This window comes from Octodon degus, unplaced genomic scaffold (assembly GCF_000260255.1).
Source record: "Octodon degus isolate 3935 unplaced genomic scaffold, OctDeg1.0 scaffold00241, whole genome shotgun sequence".
In the NCBI taxonomy this organism is placed as follows: domain Eukaryota; kingdom Metazoa; phylum Chordata; class Mammalia; order Rodentia; family Octodontidae; genus Octodon; species Octodon degus.
This window is the reverse complement of record NW_004524817.1, coordinates 46,870-63,110: the sequence shown is the minus strand read 5'-3', so window position 1 is coordinate 63,110 and position 16,241 is coordinate 46,870. Positions and strand designations below refer to the sequence as shown.

Below are 16,241 nucleotides of genomic sequence, written 5' to 3'. Positions count from 1 at the left end.
ATTGAGACTGGGTGTGGTGGCACATGCCTATAATCCTAGGGCTTGGGAGGCTGAAAACAGGAGGGTCACTACGAGTCTGATGTATGTAGTGAGACCCTGTAGACCCTGCACACCATGTACTAAATACATAAAAAAATTTAAAAAATTCATCAAGCTGTGTATTCATAGCGTGCTGTTTTCTAGGTGAATGTGGTATGTCAATTAAAACTTTACTGAAAAATCAGTAATCAGTACTACATAACCAGTCATTTTGATAGAAATATATGTGTGTTTCTTTTCAGTTCTTTATTAGTTGTGACACTGTGTTATTAGGCACTGCTTAATAACTCTCAATCAGCGTTCCAAGTTTTCTGTTAACCTGTAGTTTTTATTCTAAATGCCACTTTCCAGAATTGATGATGTGTGTTAGTAATACTCAGGATACCACAGATAATTCTATGGCACCCGTTCGAATTTTCTTTGTGGAAATGGAGACTATTTTCCGGCACTCGGAAGCCAGTTTCTTCTTTCTGCTGCTTCTCGGCAGGCAGTGAGGAGGCAGTGGCCGACACCAGCAGGCGCGTGAGTGGAGCCTTCACTAGGAAGAGTGCCCTGAAGCACAGATTAGATGACGCAGTTAAGCGACTCCAAGCAGCAGAGAGAGGTAAGGTTCCCCCAGAGAACTTACACATCTTAACAGCTGGTTCCCTGGTAGGTAAGTAAAATCTCTGAGGAAGGCATCAGTGACTCTTTAAATGGCAATCTATTTTATAAATTAATATTTTTTCTGATGACAATTAAAAAACAATATTCATTACCCAAAAAAAGTCCTAAAAAAATAGAAAGAAGAAATAAATATAAAAGCTGTGATCATGCCACTTAGAGATTAACTTTATATTTGAAAGCATTTTCTTCCATTCTTGTCTTTTGTGCATGCCTGTGTGGCGAGAATGAGTGTTTTTATGGACTTATACTATTTATACTACTTGCTAAACTGCTTTCTTGTAGATACTCTTGTTAACAATATGCCCTAATTTGGTTATTAGAGTTCTCTGGCCCCAACTTCAAACAGCTTCCCTCTGTTGTATGTCAAGTTATTCTTATCACATAAGCAGGGAAACTAACAAGCTAAACAGAGAAACAAGAGTACTCGTCTTGCCTAATCTGGAACTACAGTGGTGTCGTAGGAAAATGTGATTAGAAGCAGATGCTTTCCTTGGCGTACAGTTGAGACATTACTGCTGGACATGAGTGTCTTACCTAAAAAGAGCAACTCTAAGTGCAGTACCGTAGTGCTCGAAAAATCTGCCCAGGAGAGGGGTGGTGCCTTGAGGGCTTGGTCAACCGCGTCAGCAGAGCTACTGTTGATTGACGGGGGCCGTGTCCTCACAACTGTGATGAGTGTTCCACGCACTTCATCTCAAGGGAGTGAGTGTCATTATCAACCAGTAGGAGCCCTCAAGCCTGTCAGGGCTAGGGACCTTGTCAACAGGCCTCACGAGTTAGAAGCAGAGAAGGGATTCAAACCAACTTTTATCAGAGTCAAGGTTGGCTTAAATGTTTTTAACTGTGCTTTAAAATTTGGAACTTACATCACTGAAATAATTCCTACTTATTTCATTATAGAAGAAACACATGACCCTCACAGAAAAATAAAATGTGGGTAAGAAAAAAGAGAGAGAAAAATTCTCCTATAATCTCATCACCTGGGCAAAATTTATTATAAACTTATATTGCTTTATTTTAAAGATGAATAATATTAAATATAAAAATGCATTATAACTTTAAATAAAAATCGGATTTTATTATTGAAACTTATTTTCTTGTGAAACTTTTTCTTATGTAAAAGTAATTTTCTTAATTTACTTCTATAGTAAATATAGCATCATTTTTATAGTCTGTCCTTCATAAATATTTTTCATAATAGTTATTATGATGAATTTAAGAAACAAGCATAAGATAAAATCATTTTCTGTGGCTCTTTCACCAGCTTTCTAACCAGAGGAAATATAACCAGAATTTTTAAAATTTACCTCTTAATTTGAAAACATTTTAAGTAATTTTTTAAACTATGACTATAGTCTTTCAAACCTATTAATAATACTTTTTTAAGAATACCATAATTAACATGTATTTAAAGATCTTAATTTTCCTTAACATCCCAAAATTTGAGGTCTGCTTCATCCCAGAGATAAAATGGACACTAGTATCCTCCAATAAGTGTCCTGGTACTCTTCAAAGTGAATGTCCTTGTCCTCTGTATGAAGGTGATGTCCGGCAGCGTCTGGGTCAGTCCAAGGTGACCATCGAGCAAGCCAACAAAACCACGACAGAAGTCCAAGAGGTCACGGCCCCGATGGCCAGCAATCTCACCAACTGGTCACAGAATCTTCAAGCCTTTGACTCTTCTGCTTATAACACTGCAGTGGATTCTGCTAGAGATGCAGGTATCACTTACTGTTTGAATAATCATTTTCCCATCTCTAGGACCAGATGCTGCCTGACACCTATAACTTAAAGGAGGAAAGTTAGTTTGGGTTCCAGAGAATTCAGTCCATGGGCAGCTGGCTCCAAAACAGAAACAGCATAGAATAGGACCATGGTAGAGGAAAGCTGCCCACCTCATGGCAGACAGGAAGCAGAGAGAGAGGAGGAATCGGGCAGCGAGCTACGCATTCTAAGTGCTCAGCCCCAGGGGGACACCTCTCCCAGCCGTGCTCCATTGCCCAGCAGCACACTTAGCTATGGACTCATGAAGGGACCAGTGTACTGCTGAGCGTACCGCTCCCTTCATCCAGCCACTTCATAAAGCCCTGCCTCTGAACATGTAGGGCTGTGAGCAGGGTCTTCTAGCTCTAAACCGTAACAGAAGCTTCGAGACTGAGATTCAGCTGAGAAAGTAGCCATTAAACTCTATACAACTTTTAACAACAGTTTAATCCATCTGGGGGGCCAGCCAAATAGCTCAGCAGATTAAAGCACCTGCAAGCAGGCACAGAGGCTGGGGATCCAATCCCTGGGCCTGCTGTGTCAGTCCTGCCCCCAGGGCACACTGAGATGGTAATTGAGACTGGGTGTGCTGGCACACGCCTGTAATCCCAGCTCTTGGGAGGCTGTAAACAGGAGAATCACTATGAGTCTGATCTAGTAGTGAGACCCTGAACTCCTATAGACCCTTCCCTAAAATACAAGGAAAAAAAAAAAACAAAACCCAGTTTACTCCATTTGGGTTTTAGATTGTAATGAAAAATTTTACTGTTTATCTATACATAGAGAAGCCTGTATATGTGTACATATGAAATATACATATTTCCCATAAATAAATAGTAGAAATAGTAGATTAGTAAAGAACCACAATTTTTTTTCCATGTGAAGTAGTGGTAGCAGTTATTTTTGTTAGTGTAAGATTGACCCATTAGGAAAAGATCAATAAATGTTAGAATAAATAACTTTAATAATCTACTGTTCTGTCTTTAGGGGAAATATTACTACATGTCTTTGCTTTTGCTAAACAACATTGCTTTATTCTTACCTGAGAAAAGTTGATTATTGCCAGAAAACACTGAATATGGCCAAATAAAATGTCCTTCCAGGAAGAACAATATGTTGGCGAATTTGATTATACAATTCTACAGTAACAAAAATGAAAGATTTCAGTGTTTTTCTAGTTTAGTCACTCATACATCTTTAAACATATAAAAGTGAGAAATTTCTTTACTTCTCATTCTCACATTTTTATTATCTCTTCCTCAGCCCCTGAGTCTCTATCTGTACCCTGACAAATCATGACTAGAAAGTTAGTCATTCTTAACAGCTAGCATTGGTGGGTCAGCGGTAGAATTCTCGCCTTCCGTGCAGGAGTCCTGAGTTCAATTCCTGGTCAATGTAGGATATGTTTTTAGGCCTGTTTTGCCAGCCCCACCCCTGGTGCAGTAAGAGGGTGATTGAGATTGGGGGTGGCTTGCCCTGTAATCCCAGCTCTTGGGAGGCAGTAAACAGGCAGATCACTGCAAGTCTGGTCTAGTAGTGAGATCCTAAACACCCTGTACACCCTTCCCTAAAATACAAAACAAATTTAAAAATTTTTTAAAAGTTAGTCATTCTCCAAAAATGGGTTTAGACTAAACTTCTTCACTTGTATCTGAATTTAAAAACAGCATTATGAGCCAAATATGATGTCAGTAGAAATTTTGTCACAATTTACAACTACTCAGTACCATAGTAGAAAAATAACTCCTTTATATCATCTTTCCGCATACATTCATGAGTTGTGTCATGTAGCCACTCACTTAATTGCTTTGAAATTTTTATCTTTAAAGTATTTATCTTCATAATATCATTTACTATTATTGAAGTATTGCCTTAGGAATATTTATTCAATCTGTGTTGTGTCTTTTTCTCCGTTTTTTGTCAATATTATCAAGTGACCCCAGAAATCATCCAATTATTTACAACTACTGTGTTTTCCTCAAATTGCATTTTTAATATAAAAAGTAATTGAGGACTGGCCAGATAGCTTAGTGGATTAAAGTGCCTGCTTAGGAAGACACAGGGATCAGAGTTTGATCCCTGGTATGCCATGCCAGCCCCGCCCCTGTGGGCGCACTGAGACAGTGATGGAGACTGGGCGTGGTGGTGTGCACCTGTAATCCCAGCACTTGGGAGGCTGAAAACAGGAGAATCACTATGAGTCCAATCTATGTAGTGAGACCCTGTAGACCCTGCACTAAATATAGTAAAAAATAAAAGTAAAAAAGCTATTGAAAGAATATTTCATAATGTAAGAGACTTTATGACAGCTATAAGAAGAGATGAAACCCTTTTACTGAGAGAATTGATAGTCAGGAGAGACCCTTTCTTATGTACATTTCCATAATCAATATGTAATATAATACTTAAAATATACTTTGCTATCTTTAAAAAGCCACTATGGTCAATGATTCAAGTAGTGAGTCCCCTTGTTTACTAAGGGTTAGAAGAGATGTTTCCTGACCCAAATGGACAAATCTCCTCAATCTCAGTTTAGTTTGCCTTTAGTAAGTGGCTTGCTCTTGCCCAGGTGCTAATATTCAATGGTCCTGGCTCTCCCCTTAGCTAGGAGAATACTCCCAAAATAATTATTCCATGGTCCAGTGATTCTCAGACATTAGTATGATTTAGAATCCTCTGAAGGCTTGTTAAACACGGAGAGCTGGAGCCCACTCCCACAGGTCCAGTAGGTTTGCAGTGGCCAAGAATTTGGATTTCCAAAACGTTTCAGGGAAGCTGATGCTGCTAGACTGAGGACCATGCTTTTAGAACCATTGTTTAGTCAGTGGAATTTTGAAATAAAGTTGTCATTCTCTGTTTTGGGTTACTTTCATTAAGCTATACCCTTATAGCTATGTGCTTCTCTTTGTGTATATTATGCATTCTAAAGAAGCAAAAAGAAACTACATAAAAAGCAGATCCACTCCAGGCCTGGGGGTGGAGCACAGGTACACCAGACTGGATCAAGCAGAGTGCGTGCCATGCCCCAGATACTGCCTTTTTGCTATATATCAATTTACCCTCGACACCCAGAGGTTGTATTATTCTTCACAAAGCAATCTAGGAGTTAAGAAATAATTTTTAAAAGTCTCAGTATGATCTGCAAGTAGTGTCACCCTGTGTGAACCCAGGAGCCGCAGCTGCCCACCCTTACGCTGGCACAGTGGCCGCTCTTCTGGGTGCTTCCTGCTTCCCTCCATGGAGCTCCGCCTGTGCTGGGACAGGAGCCATGGCAGTGCGATGCACGTGTCCTGGAAAACAACCTTTCACCCAGCAAAAGTCCTTTACCTCAGTTCCAGAAAGGCAGGCAGAACCTGCACTGTGAGATTACAAGAACATCTGCATGTTTGCCATTGATCCTGCCCTTTAGAGATGTACATTATAAGACAGCATGACCCACATTCAATTTATAAGTCAAAATGTACTATAAATTCACAAAGTAGAAATGGGTTGTGCTTTGGGGTTTATTAATAATTTCATGGGATTAAAGTATTCTTTCTTATAGTTCTGCCTGGGGTGATGTGTTTGCTGTCTCTTCACTTGATTCCTGCCATATTCTTAGCATTAATCACTTAAGTGATTTTTATTACTGCAGTAAGGAACCTGACAGAAGTTGTCCCTCAGCTCCTGGATCAGCTTCGCACCGTTGAGCAGAAGCGGCCTGCAAGCAATGTTTCTGCCAGCATCCGGAGGATCCGGGAGCTCATTGCTCAGACCAGGAGCGTGGCTAGCAAGGTAACTGAGGAAAGGAGTCACCAGCCAGGGAGTGAAGATGGAAAGACAGAGTCGAGTTCCCACTGCCAGGCAGTTTCCAAGGCCTGGGACCTTTGTACTGCACCATGCAACTCAGTAGTTCTCAGCTCCAGTCACTCATTAGAATGACACAAGGAGCTCTGAAATGTAAACCAACTCCTGGCCATAATCTCAGAGTGATGTTCCAGGCCTTCTAGAGGAAAGGCTTAATGCCTATATTTCAAAAACAAAAACAAACAAAATGCACTCCTAAGCTATTCTAACATGTAGTCAACATTAATAAGCACAAAATTAGTCAATAAAGTTAAAATAACAAAAGAAAGTAAAACTCTGATAAAAAAAAGATTCAACTCAATTCAAAATTATCATTATTATTCATTATTTTAATGCTTGTATTAGTGCAATTACCACATGGAATAGTCTTGCTCATCTGTCCTTCCACTTCAAGAAATTCTCCGATACAGCGCAGATTATGTGAAGTTTAGCAGCAAGATACCTAAAGGCAGTGTTGCCAGGAACACATTCAACGTAACGAATAATGGTTTCAGTGTGGCAAAGGAGGGCTTGTTCTTGAACCTTTTTTATTTATTTAGATACCAACCTCTGGGAAAACTGCATGTATCATATCAAGGAGAAAATGTTTATTACAAAAATGTCCTTTAATTATATACCATGTAACCATGTAAAACAGTGTTCTGTAGACTAGAATTGTGTGCACTAGGCCTTCAGAGATGCTGCCACTGAACTGAGAGATGTTTAAATGAGTCAGGCGATTTGGATGAAAGTTGTTTCAAGCTTGTTGGTAGAGAGCAGTAACAAATGATTTTTTTCAGAAAATATTTAATTTCTTCATAAAAATGAGTTAAATATTTTTTAAGTATGTGTATCTAATAGTACAAAATGGAAAAAGCCTCATAGTGTATAGAAAACTGAATTTGACAACATATTAATGAATAAATGAATGATGATTTCAAAAAAAATAGATACTAACCTCTTTTTTTACAGCCAAATTATATGGCTTTGTATTCTCAATTAAGGATTGGCCTGAACAGATTATTGGCTCTATTGACAGAATGAAAAGTAACAAAACAGCTATTTTATAATGATGGAGAATATTCTTAATAAATATACCTAACACTTAAGTGATATGTGATAAATTGTCCTATGACAGGCATTAGTTTATTTGAATACCACACTCTCTACTTCCAAAATGATTTATTTTAAAGGTACCTTAAGGAATGGTTTTTAAGAGCTACGTTATCGACAATGCTTTCTTATCATATTAATTGCATAGAGTACAACTTTGAGATCTTAATTCCCTAAAGTCCTCTTTTTGAAGAGTGTCTGAGCCTCACCCTTAGAAGCTCACTGAGCTCTCCAAAGTGTGAGTTTTCGTGTACTCATGCATCCTGCTTAGTTTTACAAAAGACTTCAATCCCACCCATTGTTCAAGATGTATTGATCTCTGCTCAACTGACAACACAGAACAGCTGTGCTTTAGGCACTTGGGAATAAAATCCTGAGACAACTATCAGCATCAGCAAACCAGCTTTAATTGATGTAAATACATCTAATTATTCAGGAAGACTTATACAAATAACGCGAACATACAAAATTCATCCTGCCTGAATATTCTAAAAATCCCCCATGAGACCAATCAGTTCAGCATGTTGTATTAGGCCACTTAGAAATGTGCTGAGACTGCTCTGTTGCGGTACCCCTCTAAGAATCATTACAGAAAATATCTCAAGGAACTTACCATTAACACTTATTATAATGATAGAGCCAAGGATTGAAAGCATTTCATAATTATCATCTTATGTGATTCTCACAACAAATTTATTGTCTTCATTTTACAGATGAGGAAACTGAAAGCTAAGTGACTTGCTCATGGTTGCTAAGTGGACAACCAGTTTCCAGACCTCAAAGCTGTGTCTGGGTCTTGCTAAGTGGACAAATGTGGTCAAGGATGCTGCCCCTACTCACCTCATGCTCCTTTTACAATGACCATAAAGAGAAAAGTCTAGCTGCAGTAATTTCTAGGATTAGTTACAGGATTAATTAATTATTCTCCTAAATAATTTATTCTTATATAACTGCTAGGTGCCTTATAATCCTATGACTGATTGGGTGTTCCTTCAGATTGTTCAGTCTATTCAGCCCACATGCATAGTGGAATTCATAGTCTTAGATCTAGTTTGTCATTGATTTATCCTGTATTATTTTATGCCAGTTTAAATTTAAGCTATTGTAATCTGCCTTAAATCCTTTTTCCAACAAAGTAAGAAAATAAATAAAATGCAGAGGCACAGAGAGCTTAGAAGCCCCTACCAAGGACAAAGAAGAAACCACAGGAAGGCAGTCTGATCTTTTCTGCAAGTATTTTCAAAGGAACGATTCTGTTCCCAGATCCAAGTCTCCATGATGTTTGATGGCCAGTCAGCCGTGGATGTGCACCCCAAAGCCAGCCTGGACGACTTAAAAGCATTTACGTCCCTGAGCCTGTACATGAAGCCTCCCGCGAAGCAGCCAGAGCTGGCAGGGACAGCGGATCAGTTCATCCTTTACCTTGGAAGCAAAAACGTAAGAGCTGGAGGTTTCAAAGGAGGTCATCATATTAAAAAGAGAGGCTGCTTTTTCTCTTACCCAAAACGAAGATACTTAGGCAAACAATCAAAATTCCCATTCTGGCAATTCAAAAGATAAAAATAATTTTCAACAGCACAATGAAAGCAGTGACTTAAGGGCAAGTGACTCTGTATGGATTATTTCTAGGAGTGCTTCTTGTATCAGCATCCATCATTAAATTCAATGAGTCTGGTTGAAGCTACGAAAGAACTGTGGGATAACAGCAGCTTCTGGGCTGTTGAATGCACCGTGATCCCTGGGTTATTAGCACACTCCTGGCAGCCATCCCCTTCCCCCAAGGAGTATTAGCACACTCCTGGCAGCCATCCCCTTCCCTCAAGGCCACAGCTGTCTCCTCTTTGTCTTGAAGGCACTGAGCAGCGGGGATGTGGGGATGGGGGAGGGGCAGGTTGACAGCCAGAGAGAGGCCCAAAAGGCAGAGAGCATGCCCAGGGGAACAGCAAATTTGGGTGATAATTCAGGCCAGAAGCTCTTTGTGTACTGAGTCTCTAACTGTTGATTGTGCCGTAAAGAAATGAAAAAAAGGCAGTATTTATGTATATGAATTTTATTTAAATAATTTCTTGCTATTTCAGGCTAAAAAAGAGTATATGGGTCTTGCAATAAAAAATGATAACCTGGTATACATTTATAACTTGGGAACTAAGGATGTGGAGATTCCCCTTGACTCTAAGCCTGTCAGCTCCTGGCCTGCTTACTTCAGCATTGTCAAGATTGAACGGTAAAAGGAATCCCCAGGATCCTCAGTATACAATTTACATGCTCACTTCATGAAAAACATATTGAATGCACACACACACACACACACACACACACACACACACACACACAGTCTTATTTAAATGTTATAGATAATGTCCTATTTAGTCTTGGTCCTGTTTCTTTTATTATTCTTATATTACTTCCTAAACACTTTCATAGAAAAGATTAGGAAAACATATGGTCATGGTTTCTAAACTGTAATGTGATTATTACAACTTTTTACTTGACCAACCTATGTCAATTCCAAAATGGAACATCATTTCTCCTCTTCTCATTGATAGTTAATATTCAGTAAATACGAATTCAGGTGATAAAACCAAATGGAAAATTTGACAACAATAGAGAAATATTAACATGTTTATGTTAGATAAGTATTTTCTACAAATTGCAAGACTAGTAAAGAGTGAAAATCCTTTTTCTCCATAGGGTGGGGAAACATGGAAAGGTGTTCTTGACAGTCCCAAGTCTAAGTAGCACAGCAGAGGAAAAGTTTATTAAAAAGGGGGAATTTGCAGGAGATGACTCCTTGTTGGATCTGGACCCCAAGGACACGGTGTTCTATGTTGGAGGGGTGCCTTCAGATTTCAAGGTAAGCTACCTCGATATATGTCGATTCATTATAAATCTACAAAAATTCATAAACACACAATGATTTGGAGGAAGCCTAATACCATCTTAAGAGCTCAGCTCAGTGGAGAATAAATTTCTGCACAAGGACTCTAAGTCTGGTATATAAATCTAGTCTCTCCTACCCATACTTTTCATAGTGCCTTCAAGCGAACTAACACTTGATGGTCAGTTTGATTTCATTCTTCTATGTGCAGTAGTGATTGTGTCTTGTGGTGTCACTACAGCTGGGATTTAGTCTTCTGCTTTAAATGTGGAAGAGTCAAAAACTCAGTTATCTCAGTGAAGGTACGAAGATTCTGGGATGAAATAGAGTAGGATGTCAGGGTGAGCATGACAATGACAAAGGGAGGATGAAGGAAAGGCCCAAGTAGACTGCAAGTCATCAAAAGTTTCCACTCCAGGACTGTTATTTACTAGGTATGGACACATTACAGAACCTCTCTGGAAATTACTTTTCTCCTTTTTATATAAAAAACCAGGAACATCTACCTCACAAAGATGAGGTAATCATCTTTTGTCGTATGTTCACTGTCTAGTGCATTTGGTGCACATAGTTTATAGCCACGTCCTACCTACTCTCCTACAGTATATGCAACTGATATATATATTCACATGTGTGTGAATGTCCAACTGCCTATCTAAATTATTTGACATATAAGAGACATGAACTCTGCCTCCTGTCAGTGGGCAGGTCCCTCAGTGTTCATTGCCTGTCTATGGCATCTGGTGAGACAGGATCATGGACAGGTGATTTATTGTTTCTGTCTCACAGCTCCCTGCCAGTTTAAACCTGCCTGGCTATGTTGGCTGCCTGGAGTTGGCCACTTTGAACAATGATGTGATCAGTTTGTACAACTTTAAGCACATCTATAACATGGATCCTTCTAAGTCCGTGCCCTGTGCAAGGTAAGAGACGTTCGAGACACTCAGCACTTGGTTAGGCAAGAGCACCCGAGAGGACAAACGCCACTCAATGTACTGATTCTTAAATGTGGGGAAAACAGTAGTGCTACTAGTAGTCATGCCTACAGCCAAGACTTCAGTTTTTCTTTCCCATACATGAGCACACACAATACTAAACATGTTAACTTGTTTGAAGTTTTTTTGTTTGTTTTTGGCAGAACCGGGGATTGAACTCAGGCCCTTGCACTTTCCAGGGAAGCACTTATTCCTCTGAGCCATGTCCCCAGCCCCTTGTTTGAAGTTTGACTTTGAGTTCTAAAGCCATTGTTTCCCTCACATTTTAGCTGTCTTAGTACATAGGACAGAGAAGAAATCCTTAACAGCAATGGATTTAGTTTATTCATGTTTTATTTCTTCCACACAGAGAAGATTCCGCTGTTGTGAAGTCCACAGAAGATGCTCCTAAAATCAGTTACAAAGAGTATGAAAAGTTTAACCTGAAAAACACAACAAACTCTGTCGTGTTCACGTAAACCTGTGTTTCGATTGCAGAGACAAACTGGCCTTCACGCAGAGCAGAGCTGCCAGCTACTTCTTTGATGGCACTAGTTATGCTGTGGTGAGGGACATCACACGGAGAGGGAGATTTGGCCAGGTGACTCGCTTTGACATAGAAGTCCGGACACCAGCTGGCGATGGCCTTGTACTCCTGATGGTCAACGGAGTGAGTGAAAATGGAGTCCTCCTTCCCTTTCGTTTCCTTTCCATCGTGTTATTTACATTTCCAGGAGTTTGTCAGGCTCAGTGTGTTGGGCTAGCAAACTGAATTTCTACTTCAGAAAACAAAATTGGATTTTTTTTTTCTTTCAGAGAAGTTATGGCAGCAGTAAATAAAAAGCAGCCCAGGAATCCATTTCCCCTCCCCTGATTTTTGGATGTATGCCTTTTCATAAACTAAGAAAACTTCAAGAAAAATCAGCACCAAATCTAGTGTACAGTGGGTCTGCAGAAATGCTCCTTGGAAAATCAAATGCCCCAGTCAAAAATCCTTGCTCACTTCATACATATGTAGAGAGATAGATAATTGAATAAACTGATTGATTGATAGATAATACAAATCTTAAGATATAAACAGTTTATCAAACATTCAAAAGTAATACATTTAAAACAAAGTTTATAAAGATAAAATATTCAAAATAAAATAAATGTTTTGTGATATGTTAACTCAAAAGTCTTGTCCTAAATTCAGATTTATTTCACTAAGTTTTATTAGGTGTCATAACTGGACAGACACCTCACAAAAATGAAAAATATACGACAGCATCAGTGGCTGTGTCTACTAAATTATACACAGTATAATTAAATTGTGCCCCACTTGGCAAAGGTAGTCTTTGGAATTGGACTGGCGCATTTTCTTTTTCCTGATGTCACTTCATACAAGCTAATCGAACATTGTATTGTCTCGTAGACATTAATAAAAGAGTTTGAAGCCGTTGAAGAGCTTCATGTGAAGGATTTTTAAACAGATTAGAAATATCTTTTCATGAAATGTTAGTAGTGCATATGTGAGGATTTTTATACATAGCACACATTGTTTTGTTGGCATCACTTAACAGCAAAAATATTCCCAGTCATCTTTTTAAAACACCTCTCTACAAGTATATCTTTCTTCAAAAATTAAAAAGGGAAAATGTGTGCTATGCGTTCAAATTAAATTTCTAGTTTAGAATGAAAAATTGGATTTCTTATCCTTTGTCATAATAATTCCTTGCCTTGATGTGACAAACCGAGTGTGTGCTTATTTTTTCAAATAACTAGTTTTAATACCACTGAAAGATGTTTGCTATTACAATTAAAGTAAATTTCTAATTTATTAACAAAAAAGTATAACCATCTTTAAATGTTACATTATTTTTAGTAATTTACAGAAAGTAGAAAGCAAACATATATATCAGAAAATATTTTCACCTCATTTTTTATCACAATCCAAAATGACTATAAATATTTGGTTATTTAATTCATACCAGCCAGAAATCCATGTAGCACAGATAAACTGTGACAAATTAAAATAAGCTAAAGGTAAGAATTAGACAAGGAGCCACCTTGAACCCTTGAATTCTGTGAAAGTCTAATAAAAGAATTACTCAAAAAGGACCCGCGAGATAGCTCAGTGGACTAAACACCTGCTTAAGCAAGCGCAGGGACTGGGGCTCAATCCCTGACACCACGTGTAGGGTCAACCCCTGTCCCCAGGCATGCTGAGCCAACCACAGAGACCAGGTATGGTGGTGCATGTCTGTAATCCCAGGGCTGGGGAGGCTGAAGACAGAAGGATCACTACGAATCCAAAATGCATAGTAAGACCATGTACCAAATACGTAAATTAAAACAATACAGAAAGAAAGAATTATTTAAAAATTCCTGGATCAATAATATTTGTATTGGGGCTGGAGAGATGGCTCAGTGGTCTAAAGCACCTACTTAGAACAAGCTTAGCAAAGCATCAGGGACCGCGGTTCGATCCCCCAGCACCACATGCCAGCCAGCCCTGCCCCCTGGTGGGCTGAGCTGGCCACATACACACACCACACACACTCTCTCTCTCTCTCTCTCTCTCTAATAAATAAATAAATAAATAAATAATATTTGTATTGAATATTAAAGATTAGTTTCATTTTATATTTATAATTTCTAAAATAAGTATAAATCATTTGAGATGATTTCTTCCTAAACCTCAGTTGATTATTTCCTATACTTCCAGGAATACACAAACTCCACTCAGGAAATCAGTTGGTATAGAATGGGGGCTTTATCATAAAACAAATTTTTCAAATTCATTGAATTATTGTTTCTACACACCATCTTCTAAAATATGCAAACCTGACCAATAAATTACTTGAGCAGCATATAGTTATTTTGATTTTCAAATACAATATGGCCCAACTGGATAATAACTTGTTACTTATTTAATAAGCCCAATGACTCAAAATAATACAGAAAAGACCCCCTTTAATAAAGAAATGAACTTTTTGGTTTATAACCATATTTGTGGTTACTTTAGGGAAGATTATTTTCAGCATACCTTAAAATTATTTTTCAGTATTATTTCATTTTTTTTTTTTTTTTTCGGTACCAGGAATTGAACTCATGACTTTGTGCTTGCCAGGCAAGCACTTCTTCCACTGAGCCATCTCCCCAGTCCCCAGTATTATCAATTTTCTTTTTCTTTTCTTTTCTTTTCTTTCTTTTTTTTTTTTTTTTTTCAGAACCGGAGGTTGAACTCAGGCCCTTGTGCTTGCCTGGGAAGCACTTATTCCACTGAGCCATCTCCCCAGCCCCAAGTATTATCAATTTTCATCTTAAAGCAAAGGCAGTTGAATTTTTGGCCTGTTAAGAGTTTTTCAAATTGCCTAAAGTAGGGCCGGCAAGATAGCTCAGCCAAGTAAGTGCCTGCTTAGGAAAGCTCAGGGACTGGGGTTTGATCCCCAACACCACAGGCCATGCCAGTCTGCTCCCAGGGTGTGCTGAGGCCACCAAGTCCAGGTGTGGTGGTGCTCACCTGTAATCCCAGTGCTGGGAAGGTTGAAAACAGGAGGATCACTATGAGTGTGAGTTGCATAGTGAGACCCTGTATCAAATACATTTTTTTAAAACATTGCCTAAAGACAAGGCAGTTAAATAAACATGGCATATTGTACTGTTTTGAAGAATTTTCAAAGGTCAATAAGGTAGACTGGTAACTTCATCCATCAATTTATAAAATAGGATAAAAATCAAAGAAGATAGGTATTTTAAATTGTGTATAAGTAAACCTTAATTTCACTGTTTTGTCAGCCTTTCACAGGATTCCACACATCAAAGTCTCAAAGTGGCCTCTTGCTAATTTCTTTACTTTTTTTTATAAATTGCTGTAGCTTATCTGTGCCTAACATGTTTGGATATTAGTATGAAAAATAACTGCCAGTCTGAAAGTAGTTGTCATTTTTACTTCAAAACAAAAATATCAGGAGACTTTCTTAAGTCTTAAAATAATTTTAGTGAAAGGACTAGAAGGTTATTTCTGAAATTCAGCTAAATGTAGCTCTGCTTTCATAATAGCAGCTCCTATGTTACAACTTCTTTCTCTCTACAGAGCATGTTTTTCAGCCTGGAAATGCGCAGTGGCTACCTGCACGTGTTCTATGACTTTGGGTTCAGCAATGGCCCTGTGCATCTTGAAGACACATTGAAGAAAGCCCAAATTAATGATGCAAAGTATCATGAGGTATGACTGCTACAGTCTGGGTGGCCTAACTACTAACCTACTTAACTGCGGGAAAATATTTGCTTAAAAAAGCATGAATGATTTCGTCCTCTTAACATTTATTAGAAAGATTCACTGGACAATTCCCCAAATTACTTAATTGCCAAAAACTCTATGTGAAAATTAAATATCTTAGTTACAATAGCACTCTTATAGAACCATGTACATGTTGAACATGTTAGAATATAAATACAAAGCCATCGATTCACTTATTCTTTGAAACACCCAATGTAGAAGTAGATGTAAGTAATGATAGTATTTCCTTTAGACCAGTTATATAGAATTCATAAAATACTAGTATTCCTTTTGAAGAGAACTTTAGAAAGATACTTTTTAGTCTTCAATAAGATTCCTGAAAGCATACCTCATCTATTTTCATTAATAATTATCTTGCATATACAATTTAAAGAAACATGTAAAAGGTTTAACATCTTTTAAATGGACCCAACATGCAGGAAGTGGAGAGCTATATTTCCCCTTCTAGCTCTGAGTCCATAACTTCATGAGAATGGATTACAGAAAAGGAAGATTTTTAACTCTTCATCTGGCTAGCAGATTCCTTCACGTTGCTCCCCTTGTCACCAAATCATAGCATCTGCCAAGTTGCCAGCTGGAATCCCGAATAAGCCTGCTAAGGAATACTGCCTTAGTTACTCTTCTCTAGTTGCTGGGAAAAATCCCCGACACTCAAAATGAAGGAAGGAAAGGTTTATTTAGCTCACAGTTACTGGAG

The 16,241-nt window shown here is 38.3% G+C and overlaps 1 protein-coding gene across 2 annotated transcripts in view; it reads left to right on the top strand.

The window, feature by feature from the left end:
* Lama4 (laminin subunit alpha 4) overlaps positions 1–16,241 on the top strand; it is a 172,418-nt gene that overhangs the window by 125,654 nt on the left and 30,523 nt on the right. For both annotated transcript variants that reach the window (XM_023706138.1, XM_023706137.1), the window contains 9 exons: positions 527–643; positions 2,247–2,426; positions 6,104–6,243; positions 8,671–8,844; positions 9,486–9,631; positions 10,099–10,261; positions 11,075–11,208; positions 11,758–11,929; positions 15,338–15,469. In XM_023706138.1, the coding sequence (XP_023561906.1) occupies positions 527–643; positions 2,247–2,426; positions 6,104–6,243; positions 8,671–8,844; positions 9,486–9,631; positions 10,099–10,261; positions 11,075–11,208; positions 11,758–11,929; positions 15,338–15,469 (1,358 nt within the window). The remainder of the gene's footprint in view (positions 1–526; positions 644–2,246; positions 2,427–6,103; positions 6,244–8,670; positions 8,845–9,485; positions 9,632–10,098; positions 10,262–11,074; positions 11,209–11,757; positions 11,930–15,337; positions 15,470–16,241) is intronic.